We start from the raw sequence: 21,354 nt of genomic DNA, 5'->3' as shown, positions 1-21,354 counted from the left end.
GGCGCAAGTCCGCAAAGCATGATGGTATAAAATTATTGCAAGGAAATTAAAATCAGTCTGAAATTATGTTAAAAAACAAAATCCTGTGTTAAGTTTCTTTTGGTACCTCAGTTAAAAACCCTGGTCTATGTAGCTTTTAAAGAGTTCGTCAAGCTTGCACATTCACAATAGCAGGAAAATTCTGCTCATCCCGAGTGTGACCGAACATCCGACATGCCTATGAGAGTCTATTCCTTCCATCACCCCTTTTTACTACCACCTTTTGCTGCATTGGGTCAGAGGTGAACTGGACTGATCCCACAACATCAGTCAAGCAGCACAGAAAAATATGGAATTAATCCATTCGTGGTCAGGATGTCTTCCTATCCATCAAGATCAAATGTGTGTGGTTCTATTCAACATAAAATGACGAAAATATGAACATTCTGACCTAATATGTGTGTGTGATGTAGAGTTCCATAGTGCAACACAAATTATAAAGTGTAGAAATACCTAGCAACAGTGAAAAGTGTGCTCTTAAAGGGCCTAAGAGACGGCTCGACGTTTCCATTGAAATTAACCTTCCACTAGTTGAACAAATCATAACTGGTGATATATACTGAAGGGTGTAGCTATCATTTGGACAGGAGGTGCAGTGCCACCAGGGTCCAGGGATGTGAGAGGCCCACTGTACCTCAATTATGTCTGACCTTGCAGGGGCGCAGAGGGCCTATGTTGCTTGATTGGGTTCGACCATGGCACACTTCCTGTTCCAATATATGTGCACTTCGATTTCAGCCAGGGACCTACGTGTCCAGGAGTTATTTATCACCAGATCTGTGATCCTTTCTGTTGCTGCATTAGTAACACATTATAAAGCAAATATATGGATCTGGATATACCTACTTATTATATGCTGGCAATTCCATAACAAAATGAATATATTAGCTACCTCATACCAATTTTAAATCCGTTTTAATGAAATATGTGCCCCACTGTCATAACTCAACCACTAGTAGAAAATTAGAAATGTTAATTCCGTTAAATAAAGTTGACTAAGAAAAAACTTTTTCCAATGTGAAGCTCCTATTCTCTATAGGCCAGTTTTTGTGATAGCTACCATCCACTGCCTCTCCCTCACATGTGGCTGAAAATATTCAAGGTAGCATTGTTGCTAAAATAATCTCCTAAAATATTAGTCCTTTTGTTCCAACAAAACATAATACTTTGCAGAAAGCCCCTGTTCTGCACCTCCCCCCACCTAACACACCCACGTCGCCATGCTATAATCATATTGTAATCTAATATTAAATAAATGAAGCAACAACCTACTAATTAAATAAAAAGGGTTTTTCTCATACCTGTGTTGTTGGGCACTGCAAGTTGATTAGCACAACTGGGCTGGCACAATTTAAAATGTTAAAGTAAAACAAAATGGTCTTGTTCCTGAAACAATAGACACAAAATAGGACCAATTACAATCCATTACAAATTACATTACATAGTACACTCAATAGCAGAAGAACCACGTGCTTTTGATTATGTCTGTAAATATCGTGGCTAACTCACTCTTCAGCCAATTCCATCCAGTAACCCTTCATTCTGAATGCCCTAGTATTTTTTAATCACGCACAATTTTTCTTTTATGTCCAATTTGACGTTACGATTTGTGAAATCTGACACGTTTCTTTAAGAGAAAATAGGAAAATACTGGCACATTGTACCCTAGAAAACATGCTGAAAGACAAAATCTGAGGTAATCAGGTGTGCAAACTCCAATGCCACAAGTTTGCCCTCATTCTGAGCAAGAAATGTCAGAATAGCGAGGTAAAATTGTATTTGTCTGATGTCCTATGCAGGCAAAAGCATGTTTTCTGTTAGAAGGATCTACAAGACATCTGAAAATGTATTTAGGGTGTAAGTGGCAGAAGTATTTCCCATTTCTATTATGATATAATACTCCATAGCTCAGCTCTCCGGGCTTTCGGGCTTATAAAAGAAACATGTTATACTGTAAAGAGGTGACAGTATGACTTCACTTTGAATGCTTCTGGTAATTCCGGTGGAGATCGGTCACAGGATTAATCCAGGTATAGATCACTTCAACATGCTTACTAGTAATTACGTTTCAAGTGAGGACTTGAAAGAGAGGAGTCACTCGCCGCTGTCTGAGTTGGGTTCTACATGCCAGGTTAGAGCGCATGCGCCATTGGTTCAATATAGAGGCTCCCTCAGTGGTTTACAACATTTCTGAAGTTATGTCACTATACAGGCATTATGGTGCTTTAAGGACAAGAGGGATAATATACTTTTTCTAATATTGGAGTTTGAATCTCCATCTTCATCAGTGAGCATTTGGAAGAGTGAAATGTAGTAAATTAACGGACTCTCTAGACTGTGGTTTTGTTTTTCAAGGTGGGTTCTACAGGCTACTGCCTTTGGCGAATACCTCTATTTCTGGGCACATTCTGTGTCTCTGGGCCTCCGTCCTCTTACCTGTGCCACCACTAGACTCCTCACCTTGACAATCGGAATGATTTGGGCAGTCTTTCAAGACACCAACTACATCTACCAGCAGCCTCTGCTGGTCCCAGGAAGGCACCCTAAACCACTAGTGCACGCTTCGCTAGGTGAGATATCATTAAATGCAATCAGGGATGTGCTAAATACTACTTCGCCTGCCTTAACTTCCTGGTCCCCTTGTTAGTAACTTGACAGCATAGTTGTGTTTCTAAGAGATCTGTGAGCTGCTGCCACTGGACAAAGCCTGGACCTCTGGCCCCATTCTTGAATCTGCAGCTTTCATGAGGTCCAGACAGACCCACACTCTGAAGCACTATTACACATAGGGCGCACCTTTCTTGTTTGCACTATGGCGCACATTTAAATAGGTGCGCCGTGCACAAACAGAGAAAATGTGCCTGGTTACACTGAGTGCGGTGCCCCCAGGGCGGCCACAAACTTGTGCTCCGATGGGGGTAGCGCATTCAAGTGAAATACAGGCTGGCTGCTTCCAAGTCGCTCTCTGTTTTTGTGTGTAGGTGGCAACCTGCCTGCACTTTCAAAAGATATCAGAAATCCCTTTGCATGTGGATGCCGTGAGTGACTGCGCCTGCCTCAAAGCAATGTCCTGGGGGTCAATAGTACCCCCTTTTTCACCTCCAAAGAGATTACATCAGGGGGCACACTGCCAGTGCGCAAACATTTTGTGGTGTCCTTTCAGTGCACCTCCTGACACCTTCTTTGCCTCTGTGCCCGCATCCTTTATATGGCCTGGGCACAAAGGTAAAGAGATTCCCTCATTGGCATGGGGGCCATGCTTCCATGCAAATGAGGGGACACCCTCTCGAAATAGCGCTATTGCTGCATGTGCACCAGCGCTGTCTGTATTACGGAAGGAGACACACAAGGGTTTGTGGCCCCTTCTGTAATACCAAAGTGCCCCTGGGGCACGCAAAGCAGGTGCACATGCCTGTTGCACCACTGGGACACTTTCTGTAATACAGCCCATGATGTTCAGACATCGTCAATAGCATCAGGGCACAGAATAAATATTTCTGTGCTCAAAAATGTATTCAATTATGTCTGCTTGATTTCCTCCGCCTTCTTCCATTTCTTGATCGAATAATAGTTTAATTTTGCAAATTTAAGGTTTGCGTTTCCTTTCTGTTTTTTAAGAAGAGTGCTGGCACATTTTCTTCAGCCGGCCATGTCACGTTACCCTGAAAAACATCTGTCACTGCGCTTGTGACTGAAACATGTCAAAGCTTCATTATGTACTGCACAGAATATGTTGATTTAACTATTACATATTATGCCTACCTAAAAAAGTAGCATGGCCTGCCTAATCATCCCTTGATTGTGATACCTTCTGGAGCAAGCTAAGTCGATGTTCTCCTATGAAGTATAACAACTGAGGAACAATTGCCTTTATCCATCACTAAAAAAAATATCTGTTGGACGCATTAGACTCTTCAATTCAAAGATGAAGTAGATGGATAAATGAAGATATGGATGGATAGAGAGGAGGATGGATAGTTAGAAGGGTGGGGATGATGGTTTAGAAGATGGGTGGATGTAGAAAGGGATGGAAAGGATAACGAAGGGAGGCAAGGAGAAAAGGGTGGATGGTGACAAAGATGAATGGAGAAGAATACATGATGGAGAGAAGATAGAGTGATCAATGAGATGAAAAGAAAGACAAAAGGCTGGAGGAGTGGGAAACGGATGGATGGACAGATGGAGAGAAGAATGAATGGATGGTGGATGAAACGGAAGGAACAAAATGACTAGGATGGAGAGAAGAAAAGATGGATACAATGAAATATAAGAGAGCAAAGGATGGATGCTTGGAAGGCAAAAAAAGAAAGAAGGGTTGATGAATAAATGGTAAAAGTGCAGAAAGGATGTAAAGAAAGAAGGAAAACAAGCTGGAAAAGACAAAGGAGTATTGAGAGCCAATTGTTCAAAAGACTGAAAGATGGATGGCGAGAAGGAAGGAAAAGAAAGATTTTCAGGAACAAGCTGCTGAATGACTGCTGGGTTTGCTTGTCTCATCCAGTAGTTTAGAGCTATTTGGGTTGTGGCTCAAAGCATTACTCTGGTAACTCCCTTATTTGTGGCTGACTTAAACGCCTCCCTCAATGGATGAGGCAACAAACATAGAAATAAAGTGCCCTAGATGAACTGCGCAGAAGACAGCCCTTCATCGGGTGAAGTGGTGAAGCGCCTGTTCAACAGCAGGTGCACAGAAGTGAGAGTAAGTGTGAATACGTGCAAGTGCATACTGGGAACATGATATGAACCAAAACCTGACAATCTCTCTAGAGTTGTACCATATACACACCAAAAATGAAGGTGTACAGCCAAGACAAATGAAGTGGTTGAATTCAGATTGTACTAGGATTCCACAAATCATTGTTTTCAGGATCCCAAATCCAGAAGGACAGTCAGTTCTAGATACAGTGACAGAATCCAGCAAGGAAAATCAAAATGGTCTATTGCACAGAGGTTGTCATGGAATCAAGCAGCATTTATAAGAGCCCTTTAAGGCCTATTTTCCCCATTCACAGTAGCACCCAATTGTTTTCTAAACTTCTCACTTAGAGGATTAGACAGCATGGTTTTCTGCAGACATGACTAACCGATACTCACTACCAAGCTCAATTTTTGCAATTATGACATGTTTTGCGTTTAGTTTCGTAGCATCCATATGAAAAAGAAAACCCACCATCAGAAAGTTCACACATCCATTGTTGCAGTTCTGACATTTATTGGTTTCAGCGCCCAGAGTTTCCACATGTTCAAGAATTTTCGATTATGATGACATCTAACAATAACACAGAATATTCTTCATGGTACATTTTATTGGATAAAGAAGCATGTGAGTATGTTCACTGTAAGCCCAATTCAAAACATTTGCACTATCAGTGATATCAATTATTTTATTCCACAGTCTTGATCTCAAACATACATTAATTCTGATAAATGGCAACAATACTGGCCTGCAACATATATGCTCTATTTTCACTAGCACGTTTGGTGGAGGCCAACATTATTATCTGTTATGACAATTAGGCCCTCATTACAACCTTGGGGGGCGGCGGAGGCTGCCCGCCAAGGTTGAACCGCCGCGCGGGCGCCTATGCGGCCGCAATCCCACCAGTCTCATTACAATATCCCTGCTGGGCCGGCAGGCGGAAACAGAGTTCCGCCCGCCAGCCCAGCGGGGATGTCGGCCGTAACATTGCAGCCGGCTCTTGATGGAGCCGGCGGTGTTGCAGCCGCGCGACGGCTGCCGCTGCACCCATCGCACTTTTCACTGTCTGCTGTGCAGACAGTGAAAAGCAGGGTGGGGCTGTGCCTGGGGGCCCCTGCACTGCCCATGCCAAGTGCATGGGCAGTGGATGGGCCCCAGGGGTCCCGCGACTCCCGCGACTCCCCTTCCCGCCAGCCTTTCCATGGCGGTCTCTACCGCCATGGACAGGCTGGCGGGAAGGGGAGTCATAATCCCCAAGCAGCGCTGCCCTGGCGGATTAAAACCGCCGGGACAACAATGGCGGGATACCGCTGGTCCCAGCGGTGTGACCCCTGCGCTACTGCCGTGGTCAAAATATGGCGATTTGTACCGCCAGCCTGTTGACCGCCAGGGTTGTAATGAGGGCCTTAGTGTTCTGGTGGGAGACCAGGAAAAATGTGAAGTTTCTTTGAGAATCGAGTTTAGAAACACCATAATTCTTCACCCCTAACGCCCACATTACAAGTGCAAGGCTAAATTCCGATCCCTGTGCAAACACTTGTTTATGCAGGACTCAGAAATACAAGATGCGTGTAATGATCACACCTTCATATTTTTCCTCTGGTAGATTTAAGGATGTGAAACCTGATGAAATTTATTGGCTGGGGGAACTGGGGGTTGATTAAAGCTGCAAAAAAGGCAGAATATGTAGAATTGGGACTCAGCATGTCATGCATTATTTGCAAGTTAAAAACTCAGGCCCTCGATTACTGAAAGGGCAGGAATGTACTGTATGTATGTAATACAGTGCAATCCTGTCCTTTCCCTCTGTGCTTGCACCGTTTCGGCAACCTCGAGCCAATGCATGGATGTCAATTCACCAAAATGCCTGGGGTAGTGGAAGTTACTTCTCATGTCCTTTGACCTACGCTTTCACTCACACATATCCTGACACATACACACAAATTCACACTTACACACACTCTCTCTCACATAAACAGACTCTCACCCGCAAGCAGGCACACAACATATACTTAAAAGCATTCTTTACTTACCTCAGCTGCCATGGAAGGGCATATTCCAGTTAAACGTACTCCATTTTTCTTACAGTAATAGCGAATAATATATTATTTTTCACTATTAGTATGATAAACAAATTGACAAAAAACAAAGAGAGTGGAATTTTAAATGACGTCCATAAGGACGAGGTGACACTGTGTTCCTGGCACTGCATTTGCCACCTCTGAGGCCTCGGGTTGCAAAGGCAGTGCCAGGGGTAGCAAAGGGCAAGCTAGGGGTCACAGCTGTGGCCCCTGGCAACCCCTTAATGACGTACATGGCAGGCACCCTTGCACCATGGTGCAAGGGTTCCTGTGTTGTCAGCAGGATTTGTTTTTGTGCAGGAAGGTGTACCTTCCTGCACAAAAACAATACTGAGAGGCATTTCCCTCTTTCCATGTGTGCTGCAAAATGCAGCACACATGGAAAGAGGAAAGAACGAGGAGAAATAAAAATATTTTTCCTTGTTATGCCTCGCCTCAGGAGGCGTAAGGTTTTGGTGTATACCCTGGGGAAGCATCAAAGTCCATGGGTGGTGCATAGGTACACCCATTCCAATGCCCATGTAACACCTCTGGAGCGCAGAGTAAGGCAACACAGCAATTTGCTGCTGCCTTGTCTTACTCCATATGTATGAGGCCATTCCAAGCCACGCAAAGTGTCTTTGCATGGCATCATAGATATGATTTTGGAGTCTGCGCTGCTGGAGCATCACAAAAAGTGACGCTCCAGTGGTGCACGGTGCTCATAAATATGCCCTCAGAATAAAGGGGTATTGACAACTTGTAGTAATACCCACCCCTCATGCCTTGGTACTGGTATGTGTGGTAAATAAGTCACCCTATTATGCCTAAATTATATTTAGGCACTAGGAGGGCATTCAGAGTGCAGGTCTCATTAACACATAAGTCCCAATACTCAAAATTACTAATGGTTGATGTGGGATTCCTGAGGCACATGGAAGGAGGTCCACACGATTATGTATATGTGACGTTTTGTAAAGTAAATTACCTTATTTCCATATAAAACAAGTAAATTTTCATCAAAGAATCATTCAGTAGCGTAAGGCAAGTATGTCCTGTTAAATTATAAACAGTATGCTCATTTAATAATTCAGATAATTTCTGGTCATTTCTTCCAACAATACTTACTCATTTGGGGTGCCCTTTTGTCCACAGAACTGTCCATAGCTGTCAGTTGGATAAACCACTTTTCTGGGATCTCCATGCACCCAGGCTGTTAAAAAAGAAAAATGCCATTTTTTAATTTCTCAAAGAAGTGCCTGTAGGAATGCATATTTCTAGCAACGATCCCTCCCTGCGTCCTCCCCTCCTGCCTTTCACAATATCCAGGGAAAATGCTGGCAGCATCTGACTATTGATTTTTATTAAACAAACTTCCTTCCTTAATTAAATACCACATAAAATATGGATCAGCAAGGCACAGTTAAACTTTGCCTTTTGGAGACACCTAAATTAAAGCCAGGATGCGAAGAAATGTGTGTATAAAACAGAAAGTTGTTTTAAGTAAGATAAAGAAACATAAAATTTGCACGTATCAAGACTTGAAACCCAGTGAAATACAACGTAATATTCTGTTGTGTAAAGGTAACTGATATTGCAAATTTATAACTGAAGAGATTAGGTATAATAAAAACATATTTCTTTCATATAGCACTTCATAGCGTATTTCTGATTTTAAGTGATATTATTACTTGGTTACCAATTGACAGATCTCAGAAAGATTAATGACTTGTATTCACTTAATTGAGCCATCCAGCTGGACCCTCAATGTCGGACTACTCATTAGGGCAACCAGACAGTGCCTGATGGGCTGCTATGAAAGGTGGCTTGTTTTTTGTATGTGTGTGGGACTGTTTTATTGTCTAGATGGCCAGTTCTTACTGCTGATTTTCCTGATGCTACCACAAACATTGCCTGCAGCAAGCTCAAATTCATGCAGTCTCTCATTCCTTCCAAAATACTTATAAAGTCTCTTTACAAACTCAAAACTTCCCCAGATTGCAAACATGGGCTACTTTCTATCTAATTCACTATTTGAGACTACTTTTATTTAGGTGCCGATGCCTTTTTTTGGTCCCAATCCTCACCCTGTGATTTCAGTACTATAGTTTAAAATTGTAAAGCATTGTTTAATATTCTAAAAAGAAATGCATTGGGCAAGAGATTTTTAGTACACTTGCAATGAAAACTGAAGCTTAGGTTTTGTTGAACTCAGAAGCCTAACATGTTTGCACAGAGATCGGAATTTAGCCCTTAACTCATAATGAAAGCCAGAGCCGATCATGCTAAAGAACTGCAGTGCCGAAGGCCTTAAAGCTTCTCTGTAGAAATGATTTCTGCTTGCTCATACAGCAGACCAGAGGGCCTTCATGCTGTTGATACCCTAATAAAGTTGGTTGTGGGTACTAGGTCCACATGTTAAGTTATGACAGACCTATTTATGGGCATTCAATACCTCACTGATGGAATTATGGAGACATAAATCCCACAGCACACAGAGGGTGAAAATAGTTCAAATGAAAACCAAATAAAGTCCAAAATATAAAAAGTAGCCATGGAAATATGCGGATCACTAATTTCTGCCATCAAAGACTTACTGAAGACCTATTTAAGTGTAAATCAAACATACATTCGTATAAATAAATCTTTATGTAAATTGTTTATTATGATAATTTGTTTTTGTGTAATGTTGATGGCAGAAGCAGCTGCCACTAGACGGCGCCAGGGAGACACCCACCTCGTTTTTCAAGCTATGTGGATGATAATTGCAAAAACTAATTACCATCCAAATAAATATTTGTTTTTAATTAAATAAGTGTGTTAAGCCCATGGGGTGCTGCTTAAGTGCCCTGCTGCCTCTTGCACTGGGTGCGATGAGAGCTTCAAGTGGGAAACATGCTCTACTGACCATATGTCACTCAACATTTTCCTTTTAAGAAAAAAAAATCTCTATGCAGGCTAAGGGCTGATCTAGTGCCAGCCCTGGCCTGCAGTGTTCAAGGATCTGAAGAGACCTCCCATTCAGGACGCCAGCATCGTCTTATTTACAAGCAGTCCCCGGCGTCTAGAAAAGAAGCCCTGTATTCCCGGGACTAGCTGTCAATAACTTCCACAGGTGGCGAGCAACACCATTTCCCATCTCCTCACCTGTGACGTGTTGGGAAAGGGTGTTGCCTGCAGTCTGTAAAAGATTGCAGACCTGTGACTCTGTGACCTTGAGCCACATGCATGATTTTGCAGTGGAGATCGAGAGGGCACGCTTGGCACTCTCAAGCCTCCCATCCTGGACTAGAGCAGCAGCAGCACAGCCTCTTGTGGCCCGCTGTGCATATCCCACAGCAGGATTTTCCAGGTAAGGGGGACCGAGGGGATGGAGGCCTTCCATAATGCCTGCCAGCGTGTGGTTCGTTTTTACTGTTTTTGAAACAATAAAAAACAAACCGCAGGCTGGCACAACAGAGCACACTTCCGGAACTCATGTATTTAAAAGTGTTCTCTTTGGGTGCTTTTATCATGCGGGGTCCTTTAACTTTAGTACCTCCGTTTATTTCACAATATTGAGAGGCATTTAAAACTGTTAATAAAAGCATCTCAAAATAGTGGTATAAACTGATGCACTAAAGTGAAATGCTCCTGCATGTTAAAAGCATACAAGGGAGCACTTTTAAATATGTGAGTTCAGGTTATGTGCATTCTGAAGTGACATATTTCAAAGTGCTCTAGTCTCTTTACGCTTTTACACTGCAGGAGCGTTTCACCTTAAAACATCAGTTTATATCACTATATTGAGAGACGTTTATTAACAGTAATAATAAATGCCTCTTAATATAGTGTTATAACCTGAGTACTAAAATGAAACGCTCCTGCTTGTTAAAAGCATACAAGAAAGCGAATATGTGAGTTCAGGATGCACACACCCTGAAATCACATATTTAAAAGTGCTCCTGTATCCTTTTAACATGCAGGGGTGTTTCACTTTGGTGCCATATTGAGAGGCTTTTATTACCAGTTTTTATAAATGCCTCTCACTATAGTGATATAAACTGATGTACTAAAGCGAAAGGCTCTCACATGTTAAAAGCACAGAAGAGGCGCCCCACCCCTTTCAAGTTCCACCACCCGCCACTGATTGATGGTCCACGATGTCCAAGCACTGCTCTGTCTGGTGTTACCATCACCCAAATCAGAGCTACTTGTTTCATAAAACCAGGAAGAATTAAATACTTTCTACAATCATTCAAAGCTTTGCAACCCTCAACGTAAACAAAAGCTTAGATGTGATTGCATCAACCAATGACCTACTTTACCAACTTATATAAAGGGTACCCCTTTGAAATTAAGATATGTATTCTATTGATATACATGTACGAAACACACACACATAGTCACGATTTAGAGACAAACGTCTGCAAGCACACACACTCCCCTCCAGTTTGGACAAACCTTAGACACACACCTTTTGATCTAGGACGCTCACAAAAGGGCAGTGACTAGCTAAGTGCTGAGTTAGTCACCACCCTGTTGTGGCTATGCTGGTTGCTTGAATTAAAGGGGAAGGGGGATAGCACCAAATAGCCTGGTTTGATCAATTCGATCATTATTTCTGCTCAAAGTATTTTGCCCTGGTAGTGACACCACGTGGCTCACCTCTGCCGCATCAGAATTGGGTATCGTTTCTCATAAGAGGTATGTGATTCTGTCTTGTATGACTCGTATTGAACCCCATTCTCATCCCTCAGGTTGGCATGACTGACAATGCTTTTCTTCGCCCTGATGTGCCCCTTCTAACTCATGACATGGGTCAAAACATCAACATTTCTTTACGAGTTATCCTGACGACAAATCGTACTGATAAGGAATAATATATTCAACTTTTAGACTTGTACTATGATTAAGAGGCACCTCTGTTTGTACATACGTGTATCATGATGCATATGTAATTGCACTGTCACTTGAGGACTACGTTGACTTCACTTTTGTTTATTGGTATATCAACACAGGAGTATTTCATTATTTTTGCATTCAAAAGGGTCTCCCTGAATTTATTTAGTTTGAGGAAATTGGAGCTGATTGTGAAAAAGATTCACAGAAGCATTTTGCTATCGTTTTTTAATCTAGTGATAAGCTGGTTCTGATTTGGGCAAATCGTGTTTGGTCCTGTTACTCATCTCATGTCATCTCCTTTGTAAACCAATATATTGTAGTGACTGAGGCACTTTATTAAACTTCTAATATAAAAATAAATTAAAGAAAGAGACTGGACTGTGGTTACGTATGGGAGTATGGCCGTAAGTAACTGTTGTTTTTGCTGTTAATACTTTTACCACTCATAATCTCCGATATTGTATGGAGAAAGCCTTACCCCCTCAAACAGCCCTCAGCCAAGCCCAAGCCACAGATACAGACACAGCTGGTTAAATGTGAAGTTCAAATAAGGACTAGAGAATGCAGAAACGTAGCTACACGAAAATAGTAAGTAATTTGCATGTATGATGCTTTGTTGAAGACAGAAAGTAAACAAGCACACCTGGTAGTCATAGTTGCAATTCCAGGAATAAATATACCAGGATTGGCCATGCTTATTTTAGCATGTCACATGACTGGGAAACTAGGCGTCAAATAACTGCTGGCAGATATTGCTATTATTGTCAGCCTTCTTCTGGAGCTATATCTTTCCCATTGAGACCACCCCACATGATATCAGAGAATCTGACTCACCAGATGTGACACTACATCGGCAATGTATGAAGAGAGAAGCAGCACTCTGTAGCATACTACCCTGGAGCCTGATCTCTAGGGAGTCCTACCAGCACTGTCAGTGCCCCAAACTACCACTTAAACCATGATTTAAGCAGAATAGAGGACGGTCAGAGGGGTGGATGAGAGGTTGTCTGGGGCACAGGAAGACTGATCAAGACAGGGGGAGACATCTTTGTTCCCCATTGCCATAGGAGAGGTCAGGCTGGTGCCAGCCTGTACTCGTGTCCACAGTCCCTGCCTGATCCTCCTGAGATTTTACCTGCTGATGTCCCAGCTAGTAAACTAGGTCCCTGTGCTCCTGAGCCTTGAGAATACCAGTGATGAAATATCAGCCCAGTTGTAATCAGGTAGAGTTATGTGTCCCTCAGAAAAACCGTTCTGTCTGATTCATAAATAGGACCATTCATGCCAGCGTGAGCACAGTGCAAAAGGTGATACTTAGGATGGGGGCAGAACAAAAAAGTCAGAAAGAACAGGGACTATGGGAAAGAGTTAAGATTCACTAAGACATAAGGTAACAAGGTGGACAAACAGGAGGTGGAAGCACAGGGAAATAAGAGTAATTAATGGAAAATGGATGGACCATGGTAAATGGACAAACTAGACCAGCCAAAAGGAGAAGCTAGTGAAATTAGGGATGAGGATTAAAGATGGCAAGCAAAGTCATGGGTGGTAGGGACGGTCCCAGTGAAGGAAAATGATTATATACATGGTGTGAGAAGCACCGGGGTTCACACAGAGATCTCCCCTGGGAAAAAAGGGAAAACAAAAAGTAAACATGATGGGTGATATTAGAGTCTCCGGCTCTGCAATGTGCAAAGTGTTTGATATTCTTGTTGTTTACCTTGCTAGGCTTTGTGTGCTTCTGCATTTAAAGATATACTGTGCATACAGGTATGCGGTCTCTTAGCCATAGCTTAACCATATTCCAGCCAACTGTACCTGAGTTCTCACCCAATTATCTGTGCTCTATCTTGGAAAGTAAGAAAAATGTGAAGAATCACTAAACTACCTTCTAATAACATGTATGGTGCCACATAACTACAAAACCTAACTATCTTTTGAGACACATGAAAAGAATAGAACAATCATATAGAACATATCATTAACTCAGTCAACACTTGGTAATTCATAATGCATAATGCATGTTGCTTATACCCAACTCAAAGGTAGTTATTTTGTCGACTTCTAAATAATGCATGATTGGTGCTGTTAGGGTTCAACCACGTGATCAGAAGGTTGCACATACTTCTTTCTCTGCAGCAGGTGCTCAACCTGCTAAGCTTTCTAACTTGAAAGTAGGCTGGGATAAACCACTTGTATTTTCATCCAATTTTACATGGTGTCTAGTAACAATAACTGTTAGAAACAGAAGGAAATGTGCACCTAATTCAAGTACTAAAAAGGTGTGGCCATATTTTCTTTACATGGCATGGCAGTTTAATAAAAAGTGCCAGTTGTTAATTTGCAATGTATTGCTTTCATTTGAATCACCTGACCCATACTCTGACTGCTTAGAAAGTTTAATAATACTAACAGATTAATAAAATGTATATAAATAAAGTGTCTAAATATACAATTGAAAATTTGACAAGTCTGGTAAATGTCAAGGAATTTGAAATTGGAGGCTAAAAATGAAATTAGTATCCTCAGATTGATTTGTGGGAGAAATGCAGGTGCATCAAACATAGTATGGAAGATGTGTGGCTTCAGTTGAATTAGAGAAGCTCTAACCTTCTTATTACATTTTGTTTTATTTATCCTTGTATCCAAATTAATCAAAATGTGTTATCATTTGTGAATGTGTTTGGTGAATGCTTGTTTCTGTATTGTTGTGTGCATTGTTTCAAATAATTGACAATGTTTCGGCGGGGGCCTCGTCTTCCAGCAATGATTCAGCGGGGGTCCTTGGGTTCCAGTAATGATAAATTGGAGGTCCACAGAAGTCATAAGGTTGGTAACCACTGCATTATGATATTTAAGCATTACATGTTTCATATTCTGTCACAGTTGATAAGTGCTGCTATTTCACTCTACTCTCTCACAGCGGCTGCGCAGAGTGCATACATAATGCAATCGTTGCCAAAATAAATAGGCCTCACCTCAGCAAGCAGGTCGGATGGCTATCATTTTAAAACATTTTTATTGCAATGATTTTCCAGAAATGTAGAAAATAAAATATGCCACCACCTAAGAATGCTCACCACATTCACCTGTGTGGTTGGTTTTCTAGTGGGGTTGTTGAAAATACCAATAATGTTAGTAGTACTGTGCGTTTTGTAATACTTTATTATCTTCAAATGAGAGAAAAATAAATCTCTATCTAACTGAGCATTCTAATCATAGGCAGCTACAATGTTACAATGTCACCTAAAGACTTTATAAGAGCAAATTCAGGAAGGAGATGGAAAATTAGTTATCGTCTAGATGGCCACCCAAAGTGTAAGCAAAATAAATAACCAGTATACCAAGTTAATACAAACATAAATAAAATAAAAAGCGGATTAGGAGCCAGCTTTGTCACTGAAGAGAAAGGAACGCTTTTTACACAGCGATGTGAACAATGTGCACAGGCTTCCAACAATCATTCAAAGTGAAGGGAGCCAACAGGTAAAGTGGGCTGACCTATTGCCCCACGCTGTATTATCTTATTATTATATTATTATTATTATTATTATTGCCCCACGCTTATTATTATCTTGTGGGAGGAAGCAACGTGTGAAGAACAATCTAACAGGGCAATATTTGAAGCCCACTGACCTAAAGCCCCTCCACGGGTGCTTATTATCTATTTGTTTTTGGGAACGGTAGCCAAAGCTATCTCAAAGTCTAGACCTAAAGATAGATACATATTTTGTGCCTTATTAGACATAGATCCCATTCAAATGCAAGCACAGAACGTGCCCAGCACTAAGCACATTCAGAAACAATTAGCCACAACGAGACACAGTGCCATGAATAAGAAACATAAATGCCTTTTGCCACATTACCCATGGTCAGCTGTGCCTTGCTGTAAAATGAACGCAACTTGCACACAGCATCTGATTGTTTCCATTTAAGTATACAGACAAGTGGTGAGGAGTCTGCTCAACTTTTATCCTGCTACATTCTGCCTGTGAATGTAATGAAACAATAGCTCACTGTAAATATTGTTTCTGTGCTTCACTCACCCCAATACCAACTGAAAAGAAGTCTGGTTAATGTTTGGGATCAAAACAGGATGTGGCACACATATGTTACAGATTACTTTTCTCATGCTTTTCACTCTGCTAGTAGAAAAGGACAGAACCAACAATAACATCCATGACATTAAATGAGCTTAAATCACAACGCCTTTCAGCAAGTACCTTTGGATTTGTGTATTTACTGGTGTTTCGTGAAAGTGAAAAAAACGCCATTGTTAGCTTGTCAAAAGTCTAACATTCAGTCAATGGTATAACATAGAATTTGGTCTGCGATCTACTTCCTACCTGCCAGAAAAGGGGGGGTTAATGAATTGGGGAGAAGTGACAACTCCCAATATAATAAACACGACCTGCTAAGGTTAAAACACAGTTCTGATAGAATCTCTGTTCCACCCCTTGCAGCAGTGGGACAAGCAATCCTCAAAGAACTGAGAGGTAAGTTTAAGGAGCACCAACAATTTTAAAGTCAAGAAGACAACATAATAAATTCCCAAAACCAATTGTTAGGGGGACCAGATTTTTTTTTATGGCTAATTTTAACCCCTGCACAGAACAGGCATTAAAAGGGTGCACACCATTAGCCTTAATGGGCTCCAATGTACCTTGCAGGATTAGCATCAACATTTTTGGCACTAATCCTGCAATGTACAATAGCATAAATAATTATGATGCTATTGTCCTTAACCTGCGCCATGGTGCGCCATATGTTTAATACGGTGCACACATGGTGGTGTTAGGGGGTGCTAAGGGGCGCAAGAAAAGTGGCACAGCATATAATGCTGTGCCACTTTTCTTAAATTTGGGCCTTAGTTTCAGAAATGTAAATCAAAACTTTCCAGGGAGCAAGGTCTAAAACTGACAAGCTGGCAAGCAAGGGCCACAATGCCCAGCAAGGGTGCCTTGTAGTCAGATACACTGTTCAAGCTGATGTCATTAGTTTTGGAGCCAAAAGCTCTGAGCTGGACAAAGATGGATTTATTGGCTGCCAAGGGTGCTTTGCGGTTAGATAGATTTGCCTCAGTCTAAGATTTTACCTTGTCTGGAAGTCAATGTCCTTCAGCAGGGCAAGGCTGTAAGAAGACTGTGGGAAGAGCTCCATGAAGCTGGATTCCTCTAACACGAGGTTCGACTGAACTTGATTTCAGCGTGGTAAGCAGTTTAGAGCAGGACAAACCTGGTTTTCTTGCTAACATATGGAGCAACCTTACTTAGCAAGCCTTCTGGCCATACCCGCAGCCACTAGCTCCTCAAGGCAGCCGCGTACACATCAAGTCTCTATCCAGCCAGTTCTCCTTCAGAGTACACTCATCTGTGGTTAGTTGGGCCCTCTTGGAGTCAGAAGACTTTCTGCTTCCTTTGTCACTGATGCAGGCAAACTTGAGGCCAACCACCTTACCCTTGAAAAGCAGGTCCAGTGCCTGGTTGCCAGCAGAAGTCAGGTGAAGTAGTGTAATTCCTCTTCGTCCAGCATGAGTCAGGAGTATTCTTCCAGCAGGGCCTTATTCTCAATGTGTACACAGTTTCTCCAACGAGTAGATGCTGAGCTATTAGTAGCTCTCCAGCTATTTCTAAGTACCAACTCCTGAGAGAAGCCCAGCTTATTAAATTTGAAGCTTTTGCTTCGCTTGAAATAATATACATATACCAAAATTGAGATTATGTATTCAAGATGAAAATGTGATTATTTTCAGAACTCATAAATTGATATTTGTATTAAAATAGCTGAATTTCCAAAATATAAGCAAAGTTGATATTTGAGTCATAAATCATGTGGCACTGGGGACACATTTTACAAAGGTTATTACCTCAGTGCCAGAGGCATTCTTGTTATGGCTATTATGAATTCTACATGTAGAGGTATTTCATATGGACAAAGCCTTTATCACATCAATGCTGGCAACAATGCTTGATGCACTGTAGAGAACTCTAATAGTACCATTGCATATCGTGGTCACTAATGTAATCTTGTCTGATGTGGACACTAATACAACACTAATAGTATTAGTAGCTCTCAATGGGTTTCACTAAACATACATAGCTCTCATTACAGAAATGGATGGAGACCCCTGACATGGAGTCTTCCATGGTCCAGGAACATTTAGAGGAAGTGATGGATCCGGTGCTAGATTACTCCTTTGCACTTGCCAGTGGTAAGGGAAATTCAACCAGCTATTCTTAACTATATTTCCACAGTCCCCCATCTTCTTTTTGAAATACCTCCTCTTTGCCTAACTATAAAATTAGCATGGGCCCCTGTTTCAATACCATTCTGCTACTAGACAGGTTTATCATCAGCTTGTTAGCCACTCCCTTATTGAGATGATCTCTCCTCCCACCTGATAAGGTCCAAATTGCATCTCTCCGCCAATGTGACTGAACATGGGAAGGAGTGGAAGTCCTAACTAGCATTTCCAAGTCAAAAGAGTCAGTTCTAAGGCTGTCTGTTGGTCTGCCAATGGTCCTTGTATAATCTGAGGTAGTTGATTCCTGCTAGGTGATCAGCAGTTAATATCACCTATTCCTTCCTGTGCTTATAGGCAGGCCATTGACTTCTCTGCCAGGTTTGTTAACTCTCCCAGCCAAGGATGTTTATTCCAGCTCTGGAGGAGTGATGGGTGACAGAACTGGTTTTAAACCAGTTGTGGCTCAGGCAGCCTAAAGTACATTTTAATGGAGTTACTTTTCAACTCAAATTTATCATAATTTTTTTTCAAAACTAAATTAGATTTTGCAAATTAAGTAGGGAATACCTTTGAATGACTTTGCTAGCATTTTCCCATGTGGATATATGGAAATACATTTTGTAATCCTATCTAGGCCTATTTTAAGAAATATGTAGCTGAAGCTACACAGTGAAATAGATTTTAGGCCTCCAGTCACTGTGAGGGCCACATGTTAGATATATTGGCCCTCATTACAACCTCGGCGGTCTTTTCGCAAGACCGCCGAGGTACCGCCGTGCTGAAGACCGCTAGTGGTGGCGGTCTTCCGCGCCGCGTATTATGCCCGCTAGCAGCCCTCCGTCCTTTTCCGTACGGAAAGCCGCCAGCAGCCATACTGGCGGTTGGCGGGAAAGTGGAGGCTGCTCAACCTCCACCGCCACTTCAACAGAACACTGCCCATAGAATCACGTCCCGTGATTCGGTGTGGCGGTGTTCTGGTGATGGTGTGCTGGTGGCGGAGCTGCCCCCATGGATCCCGTCCCCTCCCGGAGGGCCAACAGACAAGGTAAGTTGATCGTCCGTTAGGGGAGAGGGGTGGGGGGATGATGTGTGTTGTGTGCGTGCATGGGGGTATGCGTGTGGCTCTGTAGAGGGGGTGTGTGAGTGCGTGTATGCGTGCGGGGGGGTGCTGTGTGTATGGGAAATGTGTGCGGGTCGGTCGGTGTGCATATCTGTATCTGTGCGGGTATGTGTTGTCATGATGTATGTGTGCGTGTAGGGGTGCATGTATGTGCATGTTGGGGGTGTGTGCGTGTAGGGGTGTGTATATGTGTATATGTGCTAGTTGGGGTGAGGGTGGGAAGGGGTTGTGCCACCTTTGGGGGGTGGCAGGGGGTGTGGGGGGAGGACTCGTGGGGGGTAGCGGACGGTGGGGGAGACCCCTATCAGTGCCAGGGAAGGAATTCCCTGGCACTGATAGTGCCTACCGCCATGGATCTCATGGCGGTTCCCAATCACCCGAAATCCATGGCGGTATGCAGGGTCCTGATACCGTTGGCGGTCTAGTGACAGCCGCCAGGCTGGAGACCGAAATCTCCAGCCCAGCGGTCATCACCGCCATGGCGGTCGGAATGGTGAAGTGGCGGATGACCGCGGCGGTTCATAATTCAATTTAATTTAAACAGGTCTTTAATGGCACGATATTGTAGAAGGTCCCTTTCATATTAGTAGCTAGATTTCTTGTCAAAGGGATGAGCCAGGAAATGCATCAAAATGATTTTGGCCTTTGCAAAGCACAAGCACAGTGCATTCACCAAGGTTCTGCACAGCCCCACTGAGCAGTTACTAGCTACCTATCTATGCTCAGGTAGAGTGGAAGCATAAAGCTCCCACTTTGTTTCAGGAAACGAAGGGCATATTTACAAGCCCCTTGCACCACCCTGCACAGCCCTAGCATCGTTTTTTTTATGCTAAGGCAGCATTAAGGAGGCCTCTCTCCTGTACTATATTTACAAAGTGGCGCAATGCATGTATTGCGCCACTTTGTAAACCCTGGCGCCACATTATGCCTGTGTCAGGCATAATGTATTCAAGGGAGGCGTTCCGACGCAGGAAGGCCTGAAAAAATAGCGCAGTGAAATTTACACATTTCACTGCGCCATTTTTTCCACCATTTTTAACGCCTGCTTATAGGTTAAAATGACGCACCCATATTGACCTATGGGTCTCCCTATGCTTTGCTGCACTAGAGTCAACTTTTTTGACGCTAGTGCAGCAAAGAACCACAATAGAGCCAAAAATGTTGATGCTATTGTGCCAGCGACTGCCATGATGCCCTATATTATAAATACAGGGCAACCATGGTGTCACTACGTGGTGGTAGGGGGATACAAGAAAAATGCTGCATCAGGACTGATGCGCCACTTTCTTGTAAATATGCCCCTTAGAACTTTGTAAAGTGCCCTAAGCAGTCAATAGATAACAGGATGCATTGTTCACCATCACAGCTCCAGTATACAAAGGTATTCTCACGATTTGAGCTTGTTTCATCATCATCATCATTCTAGATGTGTGGCCAAACATCTAAAACCCAACCCACATCTCTTCTCACACCTATCTATACATGCCTGCAGCATATCTTTCATCCTTTGACAAAAACTTTATATTCCACACAGTGAATCAAATATATCTCTTTTACTGAAACATTGCAGGCAACAAGCATTTTCTTGGGCAGGTGTCACTAAATATATATATTTTTCCAGGGCCATAACCTCCACTGTTTGTGTTCTCATTGACTTGGGGAGGATGGCTGTGTGATATCATGAACTGATCACAATTTTCCCAGGTAATGCCTCTGTGAACAAGAGCCTCCTTCCAAATTATTTCCCAACTGTGTTTCATCAAATGTTGTAAAAATAAATGAAAATGCACAATACACTTAGCAATCTTAAGAGTGTTTCATAAGATGAAACATGCCACAATTTTCTTTGGCCAGAAGCATAAAATTTGACGTGATGACCTCAAGCCGATGTCTGCTTTTGCAGGAAGGAGGCAAAATACATGTAGATCTTGGTATTGAATTCAATTAGAAGTAACTAATGGTAGCAACTACTTCTCCAGCTTCCCATTTGCTTCCTCAAGCACTGCTTTTGCTAGCCCTGGTCTCAGGAGCCATGAAGCCAATGGGAGCATTAGAAGGTATACAGGGTACATAGAGCCTTAGGTAAGCATGGCTTCAAGAGCCTGGCAAGCTTTCTGTTGCCCTTCCAGCCCCAGCTCCTCAGCAGAAGGCTGATCAGGGGTGTAGTGTGTAAAGTCACTGATGGTTAATGGAAGCTAACAGTCACTTTCACTACCCTTGGCACTGTGGTGAATCAGTGTCCATGAAGCTAGTCATGAAAAACTGTATGTTCGCAGAGCACAGCATAAATGCATATTTTACTGCCATA

At 42.5% G+C, this 21,354-nt stretch overlaps 1 protein-coding gene across 6 annotated transcripts in view; it reads right to left on the bottom strand.

Moving 5' to 3' along the window:
• The window catches only part of SLC44A5 (solute carrier family 44 member 5), a 765,772-nt gene that overhangs the window by 302,240 nt on the left and 442,178 nt on the right, over positions 1-21,354 (bottom strand). For all 6 annotated transcript variants that reach the window (XM_069232424.1, XM_069232422.1, XM_069232425.1 and 3 more), the window contains exons 4-5: positions 7,927-8,011; positions 1,341-1,425 (exon numbers count right to left, since the gene is read on the bottom strand). In XM_069232424.1, coding sequence (XP_069088525.1) covers positions 1,341-1,425; positions 7,927-8,011 — 170 coding nt within the window. The remainder of the gene's footprint in view (positions 1-1,340; positions 1,426-7,926; positions 8,012-21,354) is intronic.

Source organism: Pleurodeles waltl, chromosome 4_2, assembly GCF_031143425.1.
Source record: "Pleurodeles waltl isolate 20211129_DDA chromosome 4_2, aPleWal1.hap1.20221129, whole genome shotgun sequence".
NCBI classification, from domain to species: Eukaryota; Metazoa; Chordata; class Amphibia; order Caudata; family Salamandridae; genus Pleurodeles; species Pleurodeles waltl.
Note: the sequence above shows the minus strand (reverse complement) of the source record. Positions and strands in the feature narration are given on the sequence as shown.